Consider the following 24733-nt stretch of genomic DNA (forward strand, 5'->3'; position numbering starts at 1 on the left):
CAATGTACTAATACAATATTATTATATAGTCGTTGTATGATATATATACCGAACACGTGGCGTTGTTGCAGTGTTACTCGGACATTTAGTTCGACACCATCATATTGTAATATTGTTGACAGATTTTTCCTTGCTCTTTTAATACACGTGTGTAAAATATGGACTTTGACGAAAAAAAAATTAAACACACAACGAGGACATTGGATGTATTATTGTATAATGTTTACTTTATATTATATATAGTATGCATATTATGAAACTGTAAATATATAATAACTATTATTATATGTTGTTGTTATAAAATATAATATGATTGGAGCTGTGCAGATGTTAAAGCCCTGAAAATTTGCAAATAATGCTACTTACATATTATAATAATTTATTTACTTCTTACATTTTGAAAAGTTCTATAGCGGTAATTTGTTGTACAATGGAAAATTTTATTCCAAAAGAGTGCAATTAAAAACATTATAATCACACTAAAATAGGAGTATTTTTATAGTATTTTTAATTATTCGTAGTATTACTTGATATGGACATTTGGCACAGGGGTACACCAAGTCTTTCCCCAAAGCCCCCTCCTATTGGAATCAATGATACTATGAAATTCCAGACGCGATTGATCGAATCAACCACAATTTATTCAGTTCAGTTGAAGCGAAACGTTTAAAACCATGCGCAAGTTTATACATCGTATAATAAATATACGATACGGTTTAATGAGCGTATGATAATAATTGTTTTTCCGACATGCGATGAGTCGGGTATTTTATATGGGGACTCAAGTGTTTGCGGCCATACCAATGATTACGCGTTTAATATTAATATGGACCATTCATGTATTATATTATATTACAGGGGAGTGTGTTATTATTACTATTATTATATTATGCGTGTGCACAGTTTCGGTGCGTACTGAAATATTATTACTCCGCAGCCCTCGGACCCCTCTCGGACTTCGGGTCGATAGTTCAATTTTCCTTAACTATATACAATTCCCAGAGTGTATAAATGTATAATTAACGTTTTGATATTAATTGCATTTCTATTGTGACACAATATAATATTATGTATATATTTGTTGTCCACAAACGAATCGAGACTCGTTTATTCGTCTTGTCGTCGTAATAATAATCCGAGTAACGTTAATATCGTTTTCAATACTTATTTAAATATAATTTTTATTGTATGCACCATTGTACTCGATAAAAATTAATATTGAATAAATAAATCTTAGTTTATGTTCGAAAATTAAAGTATTCCTTTTTAAGGACCAGATCTAAGGATTTAAATAATAATAAAATATATTTTGAATTGTAACATAAATATTTCATTATGTAATGTCAAAGGAAATAATTTCACTCACTGATAAATTTAATACTTTTATTTTTATTTTGTACAAAGTACTTATAAAACGTAAAGAAAATTTTCCAACAAAAAATTCTTTACCTGAATACAAATATATTATCATGTGGAAAATAAAATAATGTTCATAAATGCCCATTTAATCTATTATATTTTTAAATATCTAGTAAGCGATTATTGTTAAAAGGACTGCTGCTAAATAATATATATATATAAATCACTTGTTGAAGTAAAAAAAAATAAACATATTTATTCTATTTAATCCAGAAAATATTATAATTTAGAGAGTTTTTCATTAAAATGTATCTAATAAATTAAACAATTTCTTATAAAAAAAATATTTTTATTAATAAGCCTCATAAAATTTTTCCAGAAATATTACGAGATTTTGCATACAACTAATATTTTTATAGGTTTAACTAAAAAACAATGTTCACAATTTTTTTAATAGTTAATAACATTAATTAGGTAAAGTTAATCAATATTTTTTAACATTTTAATGCCAAGTGTTTTTTAAATTAATCTATAATCTATTATATATTGATATCTAATACAAATACTGATTAAATTATTGTTTTCGTATTTTAATATTAATTATTACGAAAATGTATGTTGTTAATGGGTTAATGTTTACCTAAAAACGTTCAAGAAAAAAGTTATTAAATCCTCGTATTAAAATAATATTGTTTTAAAACCAAATCAGAACCAAATCCGGATTAAGGGCTAATCGTTACATGCCACCACAAATGAGCTAACTGTTTTTGATAATCCCTATCACCACCACAGTACAAATAAAATATACTTATGTAAATTATTTAAGAACATAATAAGTTATATTGGGGGGTATAGTGGTCGGGTGAATTAAGGCGTCGGTTGCGACGCGCCGCACCGTCGACGGTTCGAATCCCGGTCATGGGCGACATAACCTTCCGGGCAGTTCACGCTGTTTGGAAAGAAAGACCGCCCCCGACCCGGGCATGGAAAAAACCTATAGCTAACCATTCGAAATTCTGTCAAAAAAACATCCTCGAGTACCAAACCTACAGTTCTTTCCCTCACAGTTCCACAGGCTAATGGCCCTTGCTGTCGAACCCCCCCCCCCCTCCACCGCACACACACAAAAAAAAAAAAAGTTATATAATTATAATAATCTAACTCCATGTTTTTCCATTTTTAAATTATCATATTAATTACATTTTTAAGAAAAATAAACTATTTATTAACAATTATTGTAACATCTAATTTTTTTTAATTGGTAGTTTAAATTTTACCACACTTCAAATTTTACTGAAGCAAATTTAATGCTCCTATTGCTCATAGTTGTGATTTTGTTTATGTTTTAGACCGTCATATTATCACGAAATTTGTTCAAGAAAACGTTTTTTTTTATTCCGTATCTTCATCGGCTGTGAGTTATGACTCATTGAATAATGCATAGTAAAGATCAAAATGGTTTTATCAGTTACGAGAGAACGCATTATTTTTATGTCCTTTATAATACTTACAATATAATAAACATAAGACTAAACAATCTACCCATCAAATCTTTGTAAACAAAAAAATGATACGCATAAAATAATAAAAATTTCTCTTTTTAAGCTTATATAAATAATATTATACAGATCGATTAAAAGTTTTCCTTTTTTACGACTTAAAAAATATATTTTTCTTCTACGGGGGGTAAAATTTTATGGATCATTCCCCACGATGACCCAGCACCGCGTAAGGTATACAAGGTATAATGTGGGGAAAGACTTCCTAACACTTATCGTTAATCACCGTTTTCAGCTAGGACTTATAGGACTGCAAGCTACTAATACGAGTAGGTAATTAAATTGTAGAGAATTGATAGGTTTAGTTATATTGATAGGTTTAGATTTTGGTTTTTGATGTAACTTTAAAACAAATGATCATAGATACCTACATGAAATTTTCACCGAATGTTTATATAAGTATATTCTATCCACCATGCAATTTTCAAAAATTTTCGACTTAAGTTGAACTATTCATAGGCATTTGAAATTTTCGAACATTATTAGTTTTTTTTAAATTAATATTGATTTGTTAAAATTTATTTGTTAAGCAGAAAAGCTTGAAAATTTAATACAAGGCTCTTAACATATTGTTACAATAGCAGTTGAAAAATAAAATAAATTCATAGTCACAATTCTTTTTTATAAGCATTCAAAGTTTGAATTTTGACAAAATACGTAAAAATCACGAAAATTGACAAATTATTTTAAGCTAGAAAGTCATAAAAAAATTTTCTTTTTAAATCTAAGATTTGAAAATTTAATACAAGATTTTTTACAAGTTTTTCAACCTTTATCACAAATAAAACGTCCACCGGAAATTCAAATTAAATTTTTATAAGCATTTGAAATTTAAATTTTTACAACATTGGATTTTCACTGTTAGCGATTTCCTTATTTTGGTGTAACTCTAAAACAAATGACTGCAGATACTTGAAATTTTGACTGAATGTTTATATAGGCATTTCATATGTTTGATAAAATTTTCAAAATATTTAGATTTGTTTTGAGCTGTTAACTAACATTTTAATTTTTCAACTTTTTTAGTTTTTTTTTGCTATAAATATCGATAAAAATGTATTTGTTCGGTAGAAAAGCTTGAAAATTGAATACAAGGCTTCTAACACATTTTAACAATATAAATTGAAAAATAAAATAAATTCGTAGGCACGATTTAAAGTTGAAATTTTGACTAAATACGTAAAAGTTACGGCAATGTTCAAATTATCTTAGATAGAAATTCATAAAAGTTTTTCTTTTTAATTCTATGATTTGAAAATTTAATAGAAGGTTCCTAACATATTTTTTCAATAGCAGTTGCAAAATAAAAGGAAATCATATTCACAATTTTTTTTTATAAGCATTCAGAGTTCAAATTTTGAAAACATATTATGTAAAAATCACGAAAATTCGTAAATTATTTTATGCTAAAAATTCATAAAAAATTTTCCTTTTATATCTAAGATTTCAAAATTCAATACAAGGCTCATAATATATTTTTACAATAGAAATTGTATAAAATATATTTGTTCGGTAGAAAAGCTTGAAAATTTAATACAAGGCTTCTAACACATTTTAACAATAGGAGTTGAAAAATAAAATAAATTCATAGTCACAATTTTTTTTTTTACAAGGATTCAAAGTTTGAATTTCGACAACATACGTACAAATCACGAAAACTCATAAATTATTTTATGCTAGAAATTCAAAAACAATTTTCCTTTTATATCTAAGATTTGAAAATTTAATACATGGCTCCTATCATATTTTTACAATAGCAATTGAAAAATAAGATAAACGCGTAGTCACCATTTTTTTACAAGCATTCAAAGTTTGAATTTTGACAACGTATGTAAAAATCATGAAAATCACGAAAATTTGCAAATTATTTCACACTAGAAATTCATAAAAATTTTTCTTTTTAAATCTAAGATTTGAAAATTTTTAATAATCTATAATATATCCTAGACAGATAAACCGTCTTTGCTCAGAATCGTTTTTCGTATACAATGATATAATATCATTGGATTCAAATTTAATTCCATCCATTACAGTAACCCACTTGTAACCTATACTGTACAGCAGAGCGACATCCACGACTTACCCGCCTTTTTGAATATAATTATTGATATTTCCGCTACGAATGTCTACGAATTAGTTACAAAAATGTAAAATTGATTTTTAACATTATGTGAGTAGATCTTAAATTGTGGTCCACATTCAACGTTTTTAATTTTAGGTGCTTTGACCATGCAAAAAACGTGTTATTGTCGGCCGATTTAACTGTCACACCTTGGTCCTGTTGAGTGATCATTGTGATCACTTCGAATATAAAAATACGAAGGTGGTGGTACTCATTGCGTAGGAACCTATACCTGAACATATTATAAATAGTTTTCAATAAATCTCCATTAGCTTGGTTGTGTACGTCAACGGCAACAACAGCCGACCACTTGTCGACCACGGTTGACTGGAAACGTTTACTCGCAATGTCAGAGCAGCAAATATGGGTTTTCCGTCACGACAATGTTCATTTAATGATGTATCGCAATGTACTCGTGACGTTTTCCGCCGTGATGGTTCGTAATATATCGTCTCGTACTTGCCACGATTATTACGTTTGATTTCTAATCTATAGATCGCTGCGTAAATCACGATGTCGGAACGCGTGTTTGGTTCTGAACGATTCTATTATTTTGACCTAAGTACAAATACCTATTGGCTGACTTTTTTTTTTTTGAGGGGGGGGAGTTGATTCTAGTCCCCCATAATATTGATTAATAGAAGACGTGGGAGGTATAGCATCTCCCTTCGTCAAAACAACCATAATTATCGATATAAAAATACAAATAATTACACCCATATTATCTATAATAACGTATATCTTTATATTTATAATTCTTCTGTATACGTGTTTATGCCACTGAACTTCTCCTAAATGGCTGGACTGATTTTAATGAATTTTTTTGTACGCGTTTGGGTGACGCCCTGGATAGTTTAGATTCACAAATTAGCCCGGCAGATGGATTTCTGTCTGTCTGTATGTTTGTTCTTTATGCATTTCTAAACAGCTAGACTGATTGCGACGAAATATGGTACAGAGATATATTAGAGCTATAGGCAGGAGATAGGCTAAGTTAAAAAGCGATAGGCCCAACCCCGGGTGGTGCCCAAACAGACATTTTGAGATTTACGATAGAAATTTTTGTTTATAGATGGTTGCTATTTGTGACGATTACTATTAGAATATTGATATTTGTGTTTTTTTTTATAATAACGCCATTTATATGCAGTTATAGCTCCGATAAAAAGATTGATTGGTAGTTTTACGCCTCAAGTTCAAAAGAAAAGACCAATATGATCTTCAGAAACAATCAAGCAAAAAGATGGGGAAACGCCAGAGAACGCCAAGCCTAATTCTGTTCATCTGAAACAACTGAGCAACGAGATGCAAGATTGGAAAACGATATAAAATATATGAGTGTACATCTAGTAAATTATGCTTCAGCCGATTTCGCAAAAAAATTGATGAAAATGGGGATTGGTAAACTAGTTATCGATGAATCAACACTATGCATCACATTCCCAACTAATTTCTTAAAAATAACTGCAATAAACAATGAGTTAATTGACAAAGTTTTCTCAAATCTACCACAAAATTATGAAGTCGTCAGTGGCTCATTGTACGGGCTATATTGGTGTAAATACCTAAAATCAATAACACCATTCTAAACGAAATTCTCGAGAGATGACACGATAACGTACCAGTCCATAGATACCGTAATGGATCTAGACGAAGTTGTCAATTGTCCAACTGAATTCTTAAATTCACTTGATTTGCCACATATGCCTCCGCACGTTCTAACATTGAAATATGGCGTGCTAAATTATTCATCTACGAAACATCAATCTACCATGACTCTACAATAGTAGTAGGCTTTCAGTAAAACAATTGAACAACATTATAAAAGCTACAATTTTAAACAGAACGTTTAAAGTGAAGATGTACGTACGTCACCACGCATCCCATGCAATGATTTCAACAGATATGCCTTTTAAATTCAAACGTTTCCAGTTTCCGGTGTGACTAGCTTTTGCAATGACTATCAACAAAGCACAAGGACAATCGCTACAAGTGTGTGGACTGAATTTGGAAAACTCATGCTTCTCATATGGACAGTTGTATGCTTGGCATGCTTACGTGTCGGAAAACCATTCAATTGAATACTTAAATTTTCAGATTTTTCTCGATAAAACGAATAAAATTACATAATAATAAACTAAATTGATTATCAGTGTAAGATTATTATTTAGTATAATTTAACCATTATATATTTATGTGCATAAAAAAATACTGCTTGCATGATCACAGGTAACAAATTTAACACAGAGTTTGAGACATTTAAGAAGTATAGGCTTTTTGACGGGCTACAAAGTGCACGGGTTCAGCTAGTATAAATATAACTAATTTATAATAAATATAATATTTATTATTTCGATATGTTCCGCCCTGTTATGGAAAATAAATTTATAATATGATCCACATCTATGTTGTCACGTTTCTCAATATGAAGCATCGCAAATAATTATGAAAAACTTATATGATCTATATGGCTGACCACAATCAAATGTTCATTCGTTTAGTTGCAGTAATATAACATTTGCAATACCTTGTTAACTTGTTGCTGCAGAACTGATTTAGTTCATTTATGGTATGCTGTAAATATTTGAAAAATAAGATAAACCTTTGAAATTATTATATTATGGCTTACATTATATACTATAATAATGAATACCTGATATATCAACATTTTTAATCTATTTTCTTTTGAAACAATCAATATTTATAACTATGTTAATTATTTTGGCAAAGCAAAAGTTATTATCTTCATCGATTATATCACTTATCAAAAATATAGTGTTCCACAAGACCTACATTTTAGTTAAATATTGTACTTGCATAGTGAATAAACAAAAAATAATCAATTACTTATGATTATACTATATAGAAATTTATAACGATGGTTTAATAAGAAAAGCTATGTCATTACAGCAGATTCATCGAATAGAAAATTAACTTATTAAAACTAGTTAATGCCCATATATTTGTGTATAATTTTATTGTGTGGGGGTTTCAAAAAATTCTGAGTACTTATTTTATATACCTACTAAAGTTATACATATACGTACAACACTACACCAGATTATCGTTTTCTCATCGGATTTAAAATCTTATTGTGACATCGTCATGGGCGTTTTTTCTAAATTTTTCTTTTTGATATAGTTGTCGGACATAATCATTGTTGTTGTCGTGTCCATTTCACGTAATACGTTATCTATAGAAGAAGCTTTTATACCGCAGTGGCTATTATTGTTATTGACAATTTGTTGTCATTTTCTGTAGTTTTATGATTTTCGTTCTTGACATACCTACCACCGTGTCCATATTATTGGAAAACCAAGAGCTGGTGAAATATCTCAAGTCTTTCGATATGTGTTAGATGTTAGACGAGTTGGGAATATTTGATAATTCATTGATTTTTATATTTTATTTTATACCTGACATAAAAGAATTGTCATTTAAGGATTTGGCCGTTTGACCATTATTAACAAAATATAATATTATAGACAAGTAGTATTCCAAGAAAATTTGAATATCATGTAATGATCAGGAAAATTGCACATGTCATGATGCATTAAAATACCTAATCAATATTATTATATATACCAACGTTAACGTATTAAATTTGCACTAAAAAATACAAAATATGTACTTTTTAAATAAAATGCGCCTATAACATAATATGTACGTATAATTAATATTTGAAAAATGATATAAAATATGAAATAATATCAAAAAATACATTTTTTTATTATTATCTTTTATCGACATTTTGTTTGTCTTTATTGCTATTGACGCAAAGTATTGTTCTGAGTGTTTGAATCGACAATAATATTATGAGAAATATGACGTATAATATTGCTTATAGATTTATTTTCATTCGTTGTATATACTACCATTACTATAGTATACAATATATTGTCAACAACCGTCCAAAATAAGTTTGCCCTCGAGAATAAGAGTTAAATTGTTATTGAAATCAACGTTTACTATCGCAAAAAAGAACCCCAAGTGCAGGCTACTATATGTTTATGTGTACTTAATCAGAGAATACAATAAAATATAAATATTATTGAAATGCGAAACATTAATATTATTCTATGATATTATTAAATTAAATATACATCTGAAGAAAACACCATATAATGTTTCGCTACAAACCTACACAAAATTAATTGCTCACTAGTACTGCATATTATTATGGCGTACCAAGTATTTATTTTTTTTTACCATGGGATCAGTAACTTTTCTTAGTCATTCAGAGTCGAAACTAAAAAATAAACTAACAGATTCACAGAACCAGCAAAAAGTCTAACTCTATGCCTTTTTAGCTTTTATATAAATAATTTTTATATTGTCATATCATAATAATATACGCTGATATTTTATCGTTATTGTAGTTGTACTATTGCAATCGAACAATATTATAGTTGTAAGGTCCATAAACATAATGAATGTATATAATCATCATTTGCTTTAATTGTTATGTAGGTGCCCATCATTAGTTTGTGTGTAATAATACCGGCATCAAATTCAGAAAAAAAAAAACAAATAATCAAGTAATATAATAGTCAAAAATGGAATAATTAAGCCGGCGATAATTAGATTAACGTAAAATCGAGTATTACCATATTTCAGTTTAATTATAGATGATGTTATAAACAAAATAGATATAAATTAAGATAGACGTGAAAAAAATTTAATTGTTGATTTATTGTTACTTTATCTATTATATACAATGAGTACAAATAAAGAACCGCATGTTTAACGAGTAATAAATTAGTACACGAAACAAGTAATGATTTGTGTAGTTGTATTTTTTTTTAAATCGCCATAATAAGTAATGAATGTAACATATTTGCTATTCTTATTAGTATTTAATACAATTTAAATAGTATATTAAATATTAGTACAATACAAAATATAATGTTAAATTATTAAGTATTATAATGTATTGAAAAAAAAAAAATGTTAATTATTGTGATTAGGAATACATTAGTATTTTTTTTTTTTTACAGGAAGTTGTGGCGTGCCAGATATGACGTCCATATCAGACATAGACGAGGACGTTATAAACAAAAATTTGCAGAAAAGATACTCGGATAATCACATATACGTATCCTTTTAATTGTTTGACATAAAAAATAAAATTATTATTTTTCTAAGGATTTAAATGAATATTTGATTTTAAAACGAGGCCATGAAAATATATGATCTGGTCGAGTTCAAATCGTTTAAATTAGGTAGGTACAAACTGTTAACGGTGCAGTGCGTATACAAGATGGGATAGATAATGGAAAAACAGGTAAACATGTGTAGTATTGTATATATGTTACGGGCAAAAGTCGAAATCGGGCAAACCTCAGAAATGCCCGGGCAAAACGCGAATTGCCCACAATCCTTGGGCAAAATGTCATATTTCGGCTTTTGACCGGGCAAACCTAGTTATGACCAACCTCATTTGGGCAAAACTGTATACTGACTTTTATCGTAAGGGCAATAACCTAACCTAACCGAAGTGTATTAAATACGTTCGCTAAAATTTAATACAAATAGTAATTTTTATCGTATGATATTATTACGATTATAGATGACCACGCGTATCTTGTTAATTTATCGCTGTTATTGTATTTTATCAACTCGTTATATTAAATAGGTACACAAAATACACCTTATCTAAATGGTACAATATTGTACTGTAGTTCGTATTTTTGTGAGCTTATATTAGTACGTCTTTAGCAATGGCTAACGAAATGCGTGTGTCTGATTTGCAATGAAATGTTCGATATATTGCACATGGCTCATATAAATTGTGGTCATGGTGGTCGAAACCGAATGGAGCAATCAATAAAACAAAAATACAAAAATATTACCAGGGATATAATTTTATTATATTTACAGTTATGTGAAATATGTAATAAAAAACACGCTCATCCCAAAAAAGGTTTAGTAATAAAACCAATTTTATCTAAAACTTTTAATTCTCGTGCACAGGTCGATCTGATAGATATGCAAAGTAATAAAGATGGTGATTTTAAATTTATCTTGGTTTACCAAGACCATTTTACTAAGTTTGTTTCTTTACGACCTTTAAAAACAAAAACTGCAAGCGAAGTTGCATACAATCTTATAGATATTTTTTGTATATTTGGAGCTCCGTGCATACTACAATCAGACAATGGTAGAGAGTTTGTAAATCATATTATAAATGATTTAGTTCTAATGTGGGATGGTTTAAAAATTGTACACGAGAAGCCACGTCATTCGCAAAGCCAGGGGAGTGTTGAGCGAGCTAATCAGGACATCGAAAAAATCATTTATGCTTGGATGGAAGAAAATCAATCTAGAAAGTGGAGTGAAGGATTGAGATTTTGTCAATTTGCCAAAAATAGTGCTTATCATTCTGGAATCAAACAACCGCCATATGAAGCTATGTTTGGAAAAAAAGTTAGTCTTGGATTAAAAATGTCATTTTTACCCAATGATATAATTAATAATGTAAATGACGAAAATGACTTACTAAAATTTGTAGAAAATGAAAATGAAATAGATGTATTAAATGAAAATGAAAATGAAAATGAGATGGAGGTATTAAATGAAAATGATAATGAGATGGAGGTATTAAATGAAAATGATAATGAGATGGAGGTATTAAATGAAAATGATAATGAGATGGAGGTATTAAATGAAAATGATAATGTAATGGAGGTATTAATTGAAAATGAAAATGAAAAAAATTTAGTCAACATATTTGAACAAAAACAAAATTTAAAAAAAGCACGGAAAAAGGCTACTGATGGATTAGTGGCGCAAGCAAAAAAAATGAAATTAAGGAGTGAAAATCAATTTCCACCTCTAGCAGTCGAAACGACAGTGAAAATTCCAGTGCCTTGTATTGATAGAGGAAAAGTCGATGCAAATAATGTGTTAGGTGTTATATTAAGTGTTACTGATGATGGATTCTATAAAATAGGAACCAAAAATGGAATTTTATCATCACTTTATGCCAGAAACCAAATATTTCAATGCAAGGAACAATTTATTAGTAGCAATGATGTACCGAATATCGAAATACCACTGAGGACTGCTAGTACTCAAAATTCGTTAACTGGAGGACAAGGGTTTATTTTTTGTTCTTGCAAAACTAAGTGCACTACGAAACGATGCAAATGTAAACAGCAAAATATTTTGTGTAGTTCTAAATGCCATGGTTCTAATATGTGCAGCAACAAATAAACAAAAATATTATTTTTTTATTATTATTTAAATGTATTCAATTATATCTGTACAATATTTTGTGATTATTATTTTTTTGTATTTAAAATTAGTGAAGTTATTTAAGACGTTACAGTTTGGCCCTAATGAAGTTTAAATGTATTAATATTTTTAATTATTTATTTTAACATTATAAGAGTAGGTACCTAATATTATTATATGTTAATTTTTACACGAGTACTTAATATCATTATATTTTTATTATTATTTAAGTGTATTCTATTGTTGTTCAATAATATTTATTTTACAATTATTTTTTATATTTACCTTACGATAAAAGTCAGTATACAGTTTTGCCCAAATGAGGTTGGTCATAACTAGGTTTGCCCGGTCAAAAGCCGAAATATGACATTTTGCCCAAGGATTGTGGGCAATTCGCGTTTTGCCCGGGCATTTCTGAGGTTTGCCCGATTTCGACTTTTGCCCGTAACATATACACTTGTGTAAAATATTAAATTTATAAATTCAACAATGATTGGTGTGATGTATGTTTTCATATCGGAGCATTTCCAACCCCCGTTGTGAATGTATATCGTGATGATAATTTATTAAATGCAAAACATACATTTTTCAATTACACATATATACATACAATATTTACGTGTTCGTGGTGTCGGCCGGAGTTTTAACTATTATTTATATAGAGTGGTGCGTGGAAATAATAATACATAAATAATATATTTGGTAAAATTCTTAATTTTTGAAACATTGAAATTGTAGGTTTTTCAAATACTTATAATTTTTATAGGTACCATGATATTTTGAAAATAGTTTTAGATTATATTTAAGGACAACGATGATTTTAAAATTACGGTAATTAATATAAATGTATTACAATCTTCTAGTTTTTAAAAATCATGCGATATAATGGGCATTAAAATAAATATTAAAACTATTTTAAATATTTTTTTAAAACCATTAAAAACTACTATTAAGAATCAGAAACTACTCATTTAAATTTAGATTTAATGCATCCATAGGTGTCTTTTTGAAAATTTAAAACATAAAATGGCGGAAAAAAAGGTTCATAATGACCAAAAATTACATTCATATCTAATATAATCGATATAAATTAACATAAATATTCTAAAAATCAGAATTCGAATAATAGAAGTGCATGTTTTGTGAGTCACTGTATATTTCGCGGGTGTGTTTTTTCCAACTATCGTCTCATAATCAATGCGATTCGGATAACGACTTTTTATTAAATTCGTCTGGTGGTTATAATCTGCGATGCGCAAACACTGTTTTTTTTCAACAATTACATTATGGCGCGAATACTTATATTATGTTGTTTAAAAGTGTTGATGAATACCGCCATGTGTTATAATTAATATATGAAATGCGCATACTGTATTCGCAACTCTATTATGAGTCTATGATGAGTCTTTTATGTTTTAGTGTTTTGCTAACAATGTTTGCAGACCACTGTTATATAGTAATGTAGTATACTTATCTATTGTACATTTATATAATATAGGTTATATTATCGGTATATTATACGCTATGTAGTAGGCACTAGATGACATGCGATACGATTCAAAATATAAACAACCAGCATCACAACGTTTTAATAAATTATAAATATGATTATATTATTTTATTTTTGACGGAAAATTTTATAATTTTTCTTGATTTCTTGTTAACATGATTTAAACGATTAGGATATTATTTTTAGTTACTCGCCTGTAACTGCTGTTTTAGTCCAAAACCACTTAACAAGCGTCTTGTCGACTTCTTTAATCTCGTTAGGTTCGTTACCTGGGTTGTTCCACTTCAGCTATAAATCTAATCGTGCCTATGTTATATGTTGTATCGTGGTATTTAAATTTAATTTCCGCAAACACAGCATAACGTGCGCGAATATATTTTGTGTCTAATATAGGCAAAAGCGTTTATGATCGGCGGAGATAGAATGGTTGTTATCGAGTAATATTGATCTTCGATATAATATAATATCCATAGGGTGTGTATTGTATCATATGTTGTAACACCCTCCGTTCAATTCTAAACCACTTCACCTTTCAATGTCGATTTACTAATTTTGACTCGTTAGTTTGTATCATAATATACAATAATTCATTATATATTAAATTCGGTTTTAAAGTAGGTCGTTTCGAGTATACCTATGTATATTGCATTAATAATGATAAGAAGTAGGATGAAAAAATTATTGTATTGCGTATAATTGATAAAATTGTACAATTTATATTCAATGATAATAAAGTAATAACATTTTGCAGTGTGGAATGTCCTCGATTACGTTTTATCATGGGTTCAACGATTAATGTAGTTCATGAAGCGTACTATATGTTATTTACCCGTACTGCACAAAATGATATAAAAATACACCCATTTGCAATAATAAATTGCAACTAAAATATTGCACATTAGTTTTTTTATTCTCTATATGACAATGAAACGATCTGAAGAGAGAGGTGGCGTATATAAATAACCCCTAGCTGCATGTACAGCTTATGTTAACGTTTACTCAATACCAATTTTGAAATAAAAATTCTATACGAAATCGACCAAGTACTTAGTGATGATTTTATTTAAAAATGTAGCATATCATAATATACCTAGGTAATTGTATATACCTACTTGTGATTAGTAAAAATATAAATTTGAATATATTAATAATCAAAAGTAATAAAAATTATGATACTTACTTTCAAAAACTATTATACTTATTACACTATATAATATATATGTTATGTTCTCGGTATGATTCACTAAGAATACTCATCGCTATTTTTCATATGGTAAAATATAAGTGAATACGTGATTTTATTATAAAAAATATTGTTATATAACGAATCCTAAACAAGTAAACAAAAATAAACGTTATTAAAATATTGTTGCTTTTTGAGATAATGAGTGTTCACTGTCAAGTATTAAATTAATCACCTCTTGTATTTACTTTATATAAGTTATCACTCATCATATTGTATTAATTTCTTGCAAATATACGTTGTGTTATCAATACACTATACCATATGAATATTGCGAGAGTGGTCATTTCGATTGGTTCGAACCATCTTGAAAAGTAAATAGTATTGTACATAATTGAATGAGCACGTATCAGTGACGTATATCATAGCGTTAATGGTATGCATACAGCTTAAAATTGACCGTACAGGTATAGGTACTATCCCAATAATTTATACGTACTTACCAAAATTTGTTCACCATCAGATAAAATAAGTTTGAAGTGTTTGAACTTAATGCAATATAGAGCTCGTACATTCCTTTGTGCATATATAATAGTGATTTATAATAAAATTGAATGAAAACTTTTATGAATTTTTAACGTTTCAATCGACGTAAATAATCTGAGATATAGGGAATGTAATAAATAGTTATCATTGGAAACACATATGTCTTGTATTTTAAATTTATTATATTATATATTTCAATGGCCTGTTAAAAAAAAAAAAAAAAAATATGAAAAAAAACTTGAAAAGTACTATTATTGTTTTTGATATTCATAAATAAAATATGTATTAATTGCATTATATTAATATACTACATAGTTAGATACTTAAAGGTTTTTCGATTTATAATAAATATTTAAATTAAAGTTAATTATTAATAAATGATATATTATTATCCGTTTTATAACATAAGAATTCTGAAGAAAGTTTTTCAAATCAATTAAAAACATCATTACTTATATTTATATTATTTAACATTATCAATTATCTTTATAATATGCAATAATATTATATTATAGTCTATACTAATTTTAACATATTAAACATACTTTGTAATGATTAAGCGATGTGCTCTTTTTATTTCATTTATAATATCTGAACTGTTGCATACCTACACGCTTATACATTTATTATTAGTTGATTATATTTTCAATTTACACACCACAAAATAATTGATATTAAATATGTATGCTGCTTTAATGTGTTCAAATTAACCTTAGTCCTCTTACATTATAATATCTCAAAGCTTTTATGCATATCTTCTAGATATGAATATTGAATATATAAACAATGTTTGTACATTTATAATTTAACCAAATTTGTAAATATTATAATTTATTATGTAATAATGTGCAATTTATTCCTAATATATAATATTCTTTTTAATAGATTAATATCCCTAGTAAAATTAATTTATCTGAATTGATATACAATAATTTCTTATGCATCGTCCATGTTCAGGTACCTAATTATAGAAAAATCGATAAAGTACTTATAATAAGCACTTTGTATTTATAATATGTATTAAACTAACTTCAGGAGTATATAAGAATTTAGGACCTATTGACATAAAATTTTAATAGATACTGATATAATATGTTGGTGTCTATTTTATTTTAGCTGTAGATGTGTGTATTTTACGTTTAGAACTGATGTTCAAATATATTCAAAATGTTTAAGTCTAGGTTTCTATTTCTTTTTGAATATATTGTTATGTAAATTAAAGAGTTCATTGCGTTCGATAAATGATTATGATAGTTTTCGTTTTTCATTCAATTTTTCTTTACGTTTTAAGGGAATATATACAAAGCTAAAAGATAAATCCTTCTCTTAAATTCTCGGTTTATCAATTCGTTAAGTGATCGTTTAAGATTTTTACAAAATATATTAATTGTAAGCATATTATTTACTTACAATTACCATAAAAATGAATAAAAAAGCCATCGTAAAACTAATTATACATTTATATATAAATATCTGGCTTGAACCAGAATTCAAAAATAAAATAATTGATGTGATTTTTATTGAGACGAGTGCTTGGATCAGAAAGTTGACAGATATGATAAAATGAGATATTTAATATCAACTGTAAATTGTAAAATATTAATTTTTTTTTTTGTTTTTGGTAATATCCAGTAAATTGTATAGTGACTCATCGTAAACAAATATATGAATATGTATAATTCCAATTAGTGCTGAAACTACGTTTGTTGGGCATCGGTGCTAAAAAAATTAAAATCAACATTTTTTTTAATACTCATGGGTTACGATTTTTATTTTTGTGGCACAGATAAATCTTAATGTTGACATTTATATTATTATTTTTTTTATTTTTTTTATGTTTTATAGTACGACTCACCACTAGGATGTAATTTATCCTCTTATAATTTCACAACTACATAAAGTATTTAACTCAACAATATCGTTACCTAGAAACTATTATAGTTGCTAGAAATTTCGTTGATAATAATAAATTATTTGTTACTGAAACATTTTACTCTGAACAATTTGAAAAAAATATTTTTTTTTGTCCTTGGTCTTCCATTTGCATTTTAAATTCACGCACTAAATATTTACAATGTTTAGATATGAAATCATGGTTTATTATTTTTTAACAAAATTAACAAAAACCATAAAAGTTTTGAATTGCAATTTGATTATTATTGAGAAACTTTTTGCGCAAGCTTTCATCCTTATACATTAATTATTTATGAAAAAAAGTGTTTACAGGTGTTAGTGGTGAACATTATAGCAATATAAACTTCGTCCCACATTATATATTTATTAAGCAAGCAAGAAACAATGCTTCAACACGTGAATACTATAATGCATGGCTTTATTTATTATTTGCTGTAATTAGTTTTACAACGATTGTATCAATTTTAAGTATAACGTAGTTTAAAGTAATTTTTTCATGTCTGTTAATAATATTTGTTGAATGACTTGAACTCTGGTGCCATCATATTGAAAACGCACTTAAATTTATCTGCGAACCATCGGTATACCTAGTCGAAGTGTTGATGCCACATTTTCGGGAGGAAAGAAATCTTCCAATAGGTAACATTTTTTTTTATGATATCGACGGTACTATATTACCAACGACTTGCGTCACACACATGCATATCAAAAGCTGTTTATAAACGAATTATTTATCACGATGACCTAATAAATCATGTATTTACGCTTATATATTGTATATATTATTGTGAAAAATAAATCAATGAGTCTGTTGAGATTTTTCGTAGGACGTGTTTAATCTACGTTAGATATATTTACAACCATTATAATATATCATATAATAGTGTATTATATTGAAGTATTTATACTTTATATAAGTATCTGTATAAAATAAAAAAAATATATAGTGTGTTGTAGATATAGTGTTATTTACGAAAAAAATATGAAATAAATAATCTTAAAATCTTAAAACTTCAGAAGCCATCGTAATATCGCATGTATTAAAACAAAAAATCAAAATTGAGAATCGATACCTAACTAAATGTTTTTATAAATAACTTAATCTTAATTTTATACCAATTTATTTATACAATACACAGATCATTTCAATTTTATTTAGAACCTAGTCAATAGGGTAGGCAGGTATAAATTAAATAACACTTTTATTTTATTAGATTTAAATGATATAACATACATCTGTATGTATAATAATGATAAATATTAAAAATTTAAATGAGGAATTTTGTTATCTATGATTACTATTTTGATTATTGACACATAGTTATTTATTTAATAAAAATGCGTGGGATAAGCTCTTTGCATTATTCATTATAAAACAAATAACATAATATAGTCGACTCTCGATAGTTTGAAGTTGACGTTACTGTTGAAAAACTTCGAATTACCGAGAAGTCCAATCGTTGAGTAGTATTATTTTTTGAAGAAATCTTTAATGGTTTTCTGCTTAATCGAATTTAGTTTAATTTTATCATAATTTTTTAAAATTTGGTGAATATACTTCGAATTACCCAGCGTTGAACGGATGATTTTCGAATTGTCACGTGTTAGTGTCCAGTTCTCCCAAAATTTAATTTCGAATTACCGAGTGTACCTAAATATATTGTTTTTATTAAAATTACTGCGTGATTTTCGAGGGACCGAGCATTTACTTCAAGTTACCAAAAGTTTCAAATTATTGAAGGTTTGAATTATCGAGAGTTGACTGTACTTTAAGATATACAAAATAATATTAAAATAATTTAGTTAACAAATAACAAAATATAAAATGTATTAAAAAATGTATGAGACTTATCTAGATAACTCAGTCCCCCTAATTTTGACTATGCTTAAATAGTGCGCCTATAGAATTGTCTTTAGATTGAATCAGACCTGTAGCTACGAGAGGAAAACAAGAAGAAACGTTGGCCTCCCTAAACCCAATCCGTTGCCCCCTCTAAAAATATTAAAAATATTAGAAATTAATATTTTTTTTTTTTTTATTGATCTTTAAAATACAGTTTGGCAGCACAGGCCATTATAAATAGTTACAAATTATTCATATTTTTATACATAATATATTACATATTTACAATTAAATTAGCTTAATTAATTAGTTGTTTGAAGAAATTTGATGACTATCTTGTCCAGGTTGGGCCCAAGTATTGTGTCCAGGGTTTGGGTCATGTTGAGGTTGTGTCGAACTTGGTCACATAGTAGGCATTCCGTCATTATGTGTTTCACAGTGAGATGACAACCACATGCTTGGCATAATATAGGGTGATCTTCTTTTGCCTAAGGAATCTGTGGGTAAGTGAAATTAATATTGTTTTTGTGTATAATGCCCGCTTAAAATTTGGTTTGCTCCACCTGAAAGTTTGATCCAACTATGGGCCTGGATTGATTCGACATAATTTTCTACCTTAAAAATAGTTATTTATACATTCTAAAATATAAAAAAAGCAGTTAAGTTGAGTCTGGATAAATTGAATTTCAAGGGGAATAATAATAAATTCGATAAAACAAATGTTTATAACCTCAAATAAAACTTATGTACACTTCAAGGGGTAAGAAAAAAATCAAAATATAAAGATTTTCAATTTGTTATGACTTGACCGTAAAATAATTTTTATGTAGTTTAATAATAATGTGCGAGCTCTATCTTCGATATTATCTTAAAATTTGAAGTAAGTCGTTGTTCAATATGTTTTTCTAAATGTGTACTAATCGTCTGATCTTGTTTCGGTGTATCACATATTCACTTACCTATAGTGTGCTTGAGAACTTAAAGTATTATGGACTATAAGCATAAAAACTGACAAGATAAACATTTGTGTGTAGTGGGTATTTTAAATTTTCTATTTTCCTGAGGAAAGGGATAGGAAACTTGGATGATATTTGAAGGAGTATAGACCAACCCTCTCCTCGATCACTGTTCGCTGACAAACCTTGTCGAAGCGATGACATACACATATAATTGGCGTACTATATAATATAACATAACATATAATATTATGCAATTCATTGCACTTATTATATATTATGACAACTACTGTTTATATTATATATATATATATAATAATACGGTTACATATTATACATAATTGACGTGTGCCAATGAATAAATTGTCGTGAAGTAATGAACATCGTTTGTCGGATGACAGCCACGCGTCCTGTGTAGCTTTGTATATGTATATATAAGTAATAAGTATATATATATATTATATATATTATATATATATACATATGCGTATCGGAAACATTTTTTCCCCTTCATCTCCGCTCGCTAAAAGGGGGTCAATATCGATCTATTATGTTATTATCGTTGTAAATTCTGTCACTGCTACTGCCGCCGCCGCCTAGGGGGTAGAACGATCCTCGTGCAGCCGATCTGGCTGTCCGCCGCGATGACTCATCACGTTCGGCGGCGGCGGCCGTCACCCTCGGCAAGTCTCGCACGGGGGCGCCCGCCAGTCCACCCCCGAAATCGTTTCGACAATATAGTATACCTTTCTCTCTCTCTATTTCTATATATATATGGCTGAATTCGCTCAACTTATATTATTTTTACATTTTCTTCGCTCATTGACGTTATAGTACGATTAAAATTAAAAAAAAAAAAGTAATAACACAGACGATAGCCGACACGCGATAATATGGATAGGCACTATACCTACTGGCTACGAAAAAGTGATTGCGTGATCACAAAGCTTAAACTATGTATATAATATTGGTACAATATATTGGCTATGACATCGGTGATAAATGTAATATCGTTTTCTCTTGTGCCGCGAGAAGTAGCAGTTTTATATAAATAAAATATAATTTTAATTTTTGACGATCTATTCGTCGTTAATAATAATATTTTTGTTTATTTAGGCTTTCTTTAATATATTATAGCATGTATATTGCATTTGTCTGAACTGTAGTAATGGGCCATGGAATAATTTAAATCCAAATCGGTCTCGATTCGAAACAAATAGATTTTTTAATTTTCATTAGTAACACTAGGTACGTACAGTATATCTAACTATTTTATTGACGTAATGGATTAATCATTTTCAATGGGCTACATTATTTACTTACTTGATTTACTTAACGAATATTTAGTTATTTTAATGAACAACAAAGTTTGTAAATTATCTGTATAATATTCAAAACGATTTTGGCAAATCTGATTGAAACAATTTTTAGACGAAAATCCCGAAAATCGGAAAAAGTGAATCAGTTTCAGACACGAAACCAGAAAACCGAAACTTCTAGACACAATTTTACTCCCATGGTTTTGCAAAAAAAAAAATAGTATATATATTCAATACCCCAGAAGAAAATGATACTTTTAGATTCTGAGTGGAGCGATGAATGTATTGATTTTACCATGATGTGTGTTTTTATATTTTATTTTTTTTTTTTTTTTGTGTCTGTCATCACGTTTTGGGGCAGTGAAAATGCTTCGATTTTTGACTTCAGTACCTCGTTCGATCAGAAAGTGAATCTAGTTGGTGCTTTGGGGGGGAAGGGGGGGTCAAAAGTAAAAAATTCTTAATACTTTTCTAAATAATCGAGAAAAACAAACTAAAAATTAAGGGAAAAATGGGAAATTTTACGCACACTCATTTTTCGACAAAATCGATTTTGGTTTTTGATGAACTTTAAAACGAATGACCATAGATACATGAAATTTTTACCGAATGTTTATATAAGTATATTCTATTCACCATCCAATTTTCAAACAATTTAGAAATTCATAAAAAATGTTCCTTTTATATCTAAGATTTCAAAATTTAATACAAGATTCCTTACAAGTTTTTCAATCTTTATCACAAATAAAAATTCCACCGAAAATTTAAATTACATTTTTATGAGCATTTGAAATTTAAATTTTACAACATTAGATTTTCACTTTTAGCGATTTCCTTATTTTGGTGTAACTCTAAAAGACTAAAACAAATGACCGCAGATACTTGAAATTTTCACTGAATATTTATATAGTCATTTTCTATATTTGATACGATTTTCAAAATATTTAGATTTGTTTTGAGCTGTTTACTGACATTTGAATTTTTCACCTTTTTTAGTTTTTTTTTCTATAAATATCGATAAAAATTTATTTGTTCGGTAGAAAAGCTTGAAATTTTAATACAAGGCTTCTAACACATTGTAACAATAGCAGTTAAAAAATATTAAAAATTCGTAGGCACGATTTAAAGTTTAAATTTTGACTAAATACGTAAAAATTACGGCAATGTTCAAATTATCTTAGATAGAAATTCATAAAAGTTTTTCTTTTCAATTCTAAGATTTGAAAATTTAATACAAGGCGCCTAACATATTTTAACAATAGCAGTTGAAAAATAAAATAAATTCATAGGCACAATTTTTTTTTTTACAAGGATTCAAAGTTTGAATTTTGATAACATACGTAAAAATCATGAAAATTCATAAATTATTTTATGCTAGAAATTCATAAAAAAAATTTATTTGAAATCTAAGATTTGAAAATTTTTCATAATCTATAATATATCCTAGACCGATAAACCGTCTTCGCTCAGAATCGTTTTTCGTATACAATGATATAATATCATTGGATTGAAATTTAATTCCATCCATATTACAATAACCCACTTATAACCTTCTGTACAGCAGAGCGACATCCACGACTTACCCGCCTTTTTTCAAATGTCTCTTGGTAAATACTGATCAATATTATTTTTAAATTTATTCTAATGTCGTTTATACTTATTTTAAATGTGTAGAGTACCATATAAAAAATATTTATATCATAACTTACTCAGTTTGTAGAACTGATGGATGCTCATGAACTTATAAGTAACTATTTATTATTCCAACCAAATACTTTATTGTTTATGCATCAACCATTGTCGAAAGTCGACAAAGGTAGGAAAATTAATGATGATGTCAAGTAAACATTAACAAGTTATTAGTTAAAGATCAGTATCTTTATTTAATTCATAGAATCCAAAATGAACATGGTTTTAATTCATAATTAAAATAAAATCAACCGATCAACGTTTTTACCTATAAAAAAGTATTTAAAAATGTTTACATTTAATGCTTTTTGGTTTTTATCCTGTTCTTTAAGTCACGATAGGTTATTTGTATAAATTCTCCTGTTGATCCAATCATTTATGTATCTGACAGCTGCAGCCTGCAGTTTTCTTATTCTTGTGAATTATAATATATAAAGCTTATAGATTAATCGATTGCACCTCAGTTTTAATTACACGTACACAGCATGAGTACCTAAGTTCAAATTTAAATGTACTTATGAAATAATATTATAACACACAACAACACTGCAGTAGGTTTTCTGCTATGATAATTATAAATTATAAAATTATTTTATTCACAAATTCGAGCTAATTGAATTGATTTAGCAAGCCCCAAATTAATTATACTTATTGAACAAAATTACTAGATATATAATTATCAAATTAGGATTTGGTATATATATATATATGTGTAAGAATACAAATTTAATAAAAATATTTAAAAATATTACTATATTTCTACTAAAACAAAGTTTTAAAATTATGTAAAAAAAAATTGTTTGAAGAAAAGTAACATAATTATATAACATAACACTATTGTATATGTATACATATATACACTGTGCCATATGTAGGACTCACTATTTTTATATTTAAGCTACCTTTAGGATTACAAATAATTACACGACAATACGACATTAATAATAAGTACATTAATAATAAAACAAAAGAAACATATTAATTATGGTTTTGTAGTTATTGTCAGGACACAAGGGCTCTTGACTTAAAACGTCTGGGGACTCTGTAATAATTAGACTCCTTAAATTATAAAGTTATGTTTGAAGGAATCTAAACGAAAGTTTATGCGTAGGTACATATTAAAATAATAAAAAAAAAAAAAACGAATTATTAAATATTTAAATATTATTAATTATTATCTTACCTACCTTAGTATTCACTCAAATTGTTGAATATTACGAGTATTTTATTTTATTTACAGACAATTCATGCTCTTCGATATTGCAGGATTGCAGAGTTATGTTATTTACAACGCTTTTTTAAAAACTTAAAAATTTGTTTCAGTTTGATACTTGCTTACACAATAACTTTAAAAGTATTTATATAATAACGCGTGCGTTGGTTGAAAATCAAAATTTAATTTTGCTGACATAAACACGGATTTTTAGAGTTATTTTAGAAATATTTTCATTATAATCTAATGTATGCAATAAATAATTTAGTTTCCTGAATGTTTTA

At 27.8% G+C, this 24733-nt stretch overlaps 1 protein-coding gene across 3 annotated transcripts in view; it reads left to right on the forward strand.

Annotated features, from left to right (window-relative positions):
- The window catches only part of Myo81F (unconventional myosin 81F), a 141938-nt gene that overhangs the window by 43768 nt on the left and 73437 nt on the right, over positions 1–24733 (forward strand). For all 3 annotated transcript variants that reach the window (XM_015513577.2, XM_089217489.1, XM_015513578.2), the window contains exon 2: positions 10038–10135. In XM_015513577.2, coding sequence (XP_015369063.1) covers positions 10038–10135 — 98 coding nt within the window. The remainder of the gene's footprint in view (positions 1–10037; positions 10136–24733) is intronic.

Source organism: Diuraphis noxia, unplaced genomic scaffold, assembly GCF_037042655.1.
Source record: "Diuraphis noxia isolate RWA-SAM2 unplaced genomic scaffold, SU_Dnox_SAM2 contig0001, whole genome shotgun sequence".
Taxonomy (NCBI): domain Eukaryota; kingdom Metazoa; phylum Arthropoda; class Insecta; order Hemiptera; family Aphididae; genus Diuraphis; species Diuraphis noxia.